Source organism: Propithecus coquereli, unplaced genomic scaffold, assembly GCF_000956105.1.
Source record: "Propithecus coquereli isolate 6110/MARCELLA unplaced genomic scaffold, Pcoq_1.0 Scaffold408, whole genome shotgun sequence".
In the NCBI taxonomy this organism is placed as follows: Eukaryota; Metazoa; Chordata; class Mammalia; order Primates; family Indriidae; genus Propithecus; species Propithecus coquereli.
Genome location: NW_012149819.1, coordinates 903,144 through 909,172, shown reverse-complemented (window position 1 = coordinate 909,172; position 6,029 = coordinate 903,144). Strand labels below are relative to the sequence as shown.

At 35.8% G+C, this 6,029-nt stretch overlaps 1 protein-coding gene across 1 annotated transcript in view; it reads right to left on the bottom strand.

The window, feature by feature from the left end:
- Positions 1 to 6,029, bottom strand: part of GRIA2 (glutamate receptor, ionotropic, AMPA 2) — a 168,378-nt gene that overhangs the window by 81,601 nt on the left and 80,748 nt on the right. Inside the window, exon 3 of the mRNA XM_012652992.1 lies at positions 4,174 to 4,413. Coding sequence (XP_012508446.1) covers positions 4,174 to 4,413 — 240 coding nt within the window. The remainder of the gene's footprint in view (positions 1 to 4,173; positions 4,414 to 6,029) is intronic.

The following is a 6,029-nucleotide window of genomic DNA, read 5'->3' as shown; positions in this document are numbered from 1 at the left end:
CTTTCTCAGGAATATCAACACGAAATTATAATTTGGAAGCATTTTTTTCTTTGTATGATGTTTCTTGGAAGTGGAGTCAAAGTGCCTTCCCTTCAGGGAGTAAATAATACTTCCCAAATTAAAACCAAGACATAAAGACATAAAGCATTAGTTCTGTTTTTACCTGCTATATATAGAATTCTATTACCTTGCCTCGTTGACATTGAACCAAAAAATAAAACTCAAATTTTGATTAAGTACTGATTCATATTTACTACATATGTATCCAAAGATAAAACTATAATATTTAATGCATTGACATAAGTAACCTCATTACTCTAGAGTTAAAAATATATTGTAGTTCTATCTACCTACTCTCTATAGAGTAATGACACACGGCTTTTAGGAAGGGCGTTGGGTCATCAAGGAGTGCCAGGCAGCTGCCACATGGCCTGGGTAAAGAGAAGACACCAATCAACTAAAAAGTCATCGGACACCAGATGCACAGTTTTAGTTCTCCTTTCACCAGTAAACTTAGATTAGTCAAAGATGTTTCTACACAGAGATCTTTCCAAACATGCATCCATGTCCTTCACGGTTTAGAATTGGCAAGTAGTCTCTTTACTTGTTGCTCAGCATTTAGATGGATAGTCAGGAAGCAGGAATGGTTTCAGTTCAGTCTCAGTTAAGGGTAGTGCAATGAATCAACATAGAACAATTTTAAACCTTTTTCATCTAGTTCATAATCAGGACAGAACGTTGAGGGATCATTTTCATGCATAGACTCTATGCTATTCAAAAGAACATTCACTGACATATTTAGACATTAAAATTTAACAATATGTTTACCTGACCTAGACGCTCAGAAAAGTGAAGATTATTAGAACCTGAATAAAACTATATAAACCAAAAGGTGGAAAGAATGCCACATCAAGAACAGATCATATAGTTTGAAATTGAGGCATGTAGATATATAAGTAGAGAGATAAAACTATAGAATCTATTTTCTAAAATATGGTTAATATGGATGAAGAGAACGTAGGTACATTCTCCAAATCATGTGATCCTAAAGTAAGGAGGTGCCTACTAGAAGCATGAGAGAAATGGGTTAATGAACAAAGGAAAGAAACCAATTCGCATGCAGAATGCATAAATAAACATTATAAAATGAAATATGATGGCGAAGCCATAAAAATTAAGTCGCTAATAAGAAAAAATCAGATAGCAAAAATTCCATTTTCGTGAGGCAATTATAATACTACTCACAGGTCAAGTCTTTTGCCAGCATTTTGAGAGTCTTACACATTTATCTCTGAAAATAGTTTCAGATGAAATGCCAGTGTAATACTTTTCACATTAAAACATCAACAGCTACTTGGTAACACCTTGAGAATGTATCCATAACTTCATTCAGGCTTTAATTTATAATTAATTATCACTCTAATGTTCTTCTCTCAACAGATGCACTTGAACTCAAATCAATTTGTATAATTTCATAATTGGAGATTATCTCATCACTTCAATTTTATTTAATATTTTTAAAGTATTAATAAAATCATTTAAAAATGTTCCAGATTCTTTTCACAAGTATATAAGTTCATCCATCTTCACCTGCTAATTCCTCAGACCTTGTCTTTCTGACTCTTTCTTCAAATACTAGAGTTTTTCCTTTTTTATTTATGTTAGCTGTTGTCCATTTGAATTTTCTCAAAAGCTCAGTTTCAACTAGAGAGACTAATAGTGAGGATGAAGATGAGGGTAAAATATGTTCCTAAACTAAAAATTTCATCTTCCACCTTGTCAAACAGTGAGGAGAATTCATCTTCTGAGCCTTCCATTTAGCAAGCAAAATTCAGCTTCTAAAATCATCTCAAACTTAAAATACTGCACACAGATGTTTAACTCATTTGTTTATTAACACTACTGAACATCAATTCTGTTTCTATCTTTATCTGAAGTCCTGGGTATAAAATTAAGAGCTGTACACCCAGTGTACTGAGTAATGGCTGGGCACTGCCTCCCTGGAACTCATAGCCCGACCTTAAATAAAGAAAAGAAAGAAAAGAAAGAAAGAAAGAAAGAAAGAAAGAAAGAAAGAAAGAATGGAAGGAAGGATGGAAGAAAGGATGAAAGGAAGGAAGAATTAAAAAAATAAATTAGAAAACATAATGGTTATCCAGTGTGACTAATACAGTGCCTGGAATATAGTAGGGGCTCAACAGGCAGTACTTGAGTGACAGAATGAACACCACTATTAATTATCAATTGTGATACATCCAATGAAGGGAAAGAAGAGATTGCTTTGAAAAAAGAACAACAGCATGAGAGGTATCTCTGAGGAAATGATATATGAATCCAGTCATCAAGGAGGGGTTAAAATTAAAGACATGTGCAGAGTTTTGAAGTGAAAGAGTTTGGTGCATCTGAGAAAGTGAAAGAAGGTCAAATGGGTTTGGCTCTAGTTGAGTGAGCAAGATAGCAGAATACACTGGAGAGGGGAGTGGAAATCAGATACTATAAGACTGCTAAGGATTTTCAGTTTTATCCTCATTATACTGAGAAGTCATTGAAGTGTTTTAAGCAAGGGAGTGATGCAGTCATAGAAGACATTTAAAAAAGTAATAATTCTGACTATTTTGTGCTAAATGGGTTAAAAAAGGATAAGTGTGAAACTGGAGAGATGAAGGACTGAACACATGACGGTGGCTTGGCCTCAGGTGAGGACGATGGAAAAGAGTGTCTAGAGATGAAATATACTGAGATGGTAGAAATCACATCAACAGGACGAAAGGGTGAAAGAAGTATTAAGAATATGCCCAGATTTCAGACTAGTTTTAACAACAGCAACAAATACTTAAAGGACTTAGCAAGAACAAAAGGAAAAACTAAAAATAATTTAATAAGCTTGGTTTTATAAGCCCTTTTATCACACTAATAAGAAGTATGCTTCAGAATCATCCAGCACATTGAAATACGTATCTACTCTAAATGATTCTCTGTTTTAGTTTTTTATTCCCTATGGGAATAGCAAAGTACTCCCTTCTCAGAGCAGGGGGAAATAGTTCTTAACATAGCACTTTTTTCAGCTTATATAGTGCTGACTGGCTTTTGCACTGCGTGTTCTCATTTCCAGGTCTTAGGAGGACAAGGCAGAGAATCAGACACCTAGCTTGAGCACTCCTGACTCGGGCTTGCTGCAGCAAATGACTACAAACTGATCAATGGAGAATTGACGGACGTCTGGCTCTCTTCTTGTCTGCCTTTGTGGGTTAACAAGGTGCCCTATCTTGGTGCAAAGAGGCTTCTGGTTTTCATTGAAACCTTCACATATTCCAAGAAGAAAGCTGCTGAAGGAAGCGCATTGTGGTACTCAGGAGATACTCTGACAATAGTGGTCCTTAAGCCTTCTGGTTTTGATTATAGACACCTCTCTAGAAAAACACACATATGAACATACACTCACATGTTTCATACAAGTTAGTGGGTACACAGACCCACTGAAACCCAATCATGGACCCAGGAATGGTTAAAAACATCCAGGAATCTATGACATGTCAACCAAGTGGGTCTGCTAATACTAACTTCCTAACAGGGGATATGGGAAACAAGAAATTTATCTCCCCCCATGCACTTTAGAATAATGAGTCAAAACTAGCATCGTAATAAAAAAATCCCATCTTAAACAATCATGTGGAATTGCATAAAAAGCATAAGTGTATTATCACACATGAGTTAATCAGGAGAAAATCATCTAACATCTCTGAGATTCAGAGATCTTATTTGAGAGCAAGGGTAACAATAATGCTACCAGTTTGATAAAACTTTTGCATGCAACAGTATTTAATAACTACATATCACTATAAAAGCCATTTCATTCACCTTGTTCTAGTAATATAGTCGTCATAGTGTCTTAGCTCCTTATACCAGAAGCTGCTTTTTATTTAACAAATGAATATTTGGTCATTGAGTCGATACAGTCTATCTCTGTAAATTGTACCTCCACAGCTTTTGTTGTTGTTTTACTCTAAATTTGTTTCCCAGGTTTCAAATCACATTATTCATTCACACAGCAAAATTAAACCAAGTGGTCCTTGAGCTTTAATACACCTTTATAGCTCTACAAGATCACCTGTAAGTGTCAAGTATAGGCGTTAAATTTGCCTCATTACAAAGAGATGAGATACTGTCACTTACCTCTGTCACTGTCATAGAGGTAGGCAAACTTGTCCCATTGATAGTATTCAATCAAGCTAAGGAGTGCGCCTTTGAGGTCAGGTCTCATCTGGATGACAAAGGGATGTGTACCATCTGTCGGGAAGCTGGGAGTGATGAAGGAGACATGGAGCGTTCCACAAAATGAGGTGATGGTATTTACAGACTTCTTGTCATAAAATCCAAAAATGGCATAGACTCCTCTTGAAAACTGGGAGCAGACTAGAAGAATGGGGAAAATAGAAAAGATAAATCATTGAAATTGGCATTCAATCATAAGGAGTTGCCTGAAACTTAATGTCCTTTTGTGTAAAATACAAAATCATTAACATTTTGAAAGAAATATCGAGTTTATTTTAATGATCCATCAAAATTTATGAGCACTAAGTTACTTAGCACTCTATTGGAGGAATTCAAAGAATTATACAGCATAAAAAGTAATAATTATGGCTACAAGATAATACATACATTATTGTTTAACGAGCTACGTAAGTATAAACATATTTTAGGAAAGACATAAAAATGTGAAAGTAAAAATCATTAGTTGTAAGAACAAACTGCAGTCACCTGAGATTTATATACAGTCATAATAGCTCATCCCCTACGTAATCTGGTTCCTTTAAAAGTGTTTATTGTACTTAGGATGCTTTTATATTAGGCCAGTGTGCTTCCAAAGAGCACAAATGCTGACCAAGACTTCTTTAAGAGAAGACAGATGCCAGACTCACATCATACATGTGGAGACATGTCTCTGGAAAGGGACAGTTCTCACCTTGTGTCACTCAGTCAGGTAGCAATTAAATAAAGAACTCGTGATCTTAATCTTTCTCATGGAGTGACCTAACTTACCCCATATGTTCCACTACATATAAAACAAAGAATATTACCAAAATATTTTGGCTAAGGGTTATCATTTTTAACAGAATAATAATATTGTATTTGAAAGTCCCCATCACTCCCACAATCCCTTGTCCTGTGGTATTTCCATTCCAGTGAATGACATATGACACTACCATCTCTCACGCCTTCCCCCAAAGTCAATCCATCACCGAGTCATGCTCATTATAATATATTCAAATGTGGTCCACTCATTTTTCTACCCATTCCAACCTTCCTAGTTCACTAATACCATATACCTAGCATTTCGTCTGCCTTGTACTTCGGCATGTTCTATGGTACATTAACTCATTTCTTTCTTATGATAGCCCTTGAGGTAGGAACTATTATTGTTTCCCAATTACTGATAGGAAAATTGATGCATAGATCGATTAAGTAACTTACACAAGTCACGCAGCTGGTAAGTGATAAATGTTGTATTCAAATATAGGCAGTCAGAATCCATACTCTTAACTAATGGGTAATACTGCTCTTTTGTACTTGATTAGGGGAATACCTACCCAACTGTTCTCCCTCTTCTGCTTATGCCCCTCCCATTCAATTCTCCACAATATAATCAGAATGCTCTTTTGAAACATAAATGTGATCATATCTCTCTGAGAAGTAGGGGTTACTTTGTCCAAGACTGATCCCTTGCAATGCTCTGGAGAAACTATGCAAGGTGCAGTGCTTAAGGCCACTAGTCAGACCAACAACTTGGCTTTAAATGAACAAAGACTATGGAGATTTCTCAAAGAACTAAAAATAGAACCACCATTTGACCAGCTTTCCCGCTACTGGGCATATACCTAAAGGAAAATAAATCATTATGTCAATACCTGGAGTCATGTTTATGGCAGCACCATTCACAACAGCAAATATATGAAATCGACCTAAGTGCCCATAAAATGATGAGTGGATTTAAAAATGTTGTGTGAATACGTACACCAAGGAATACTACT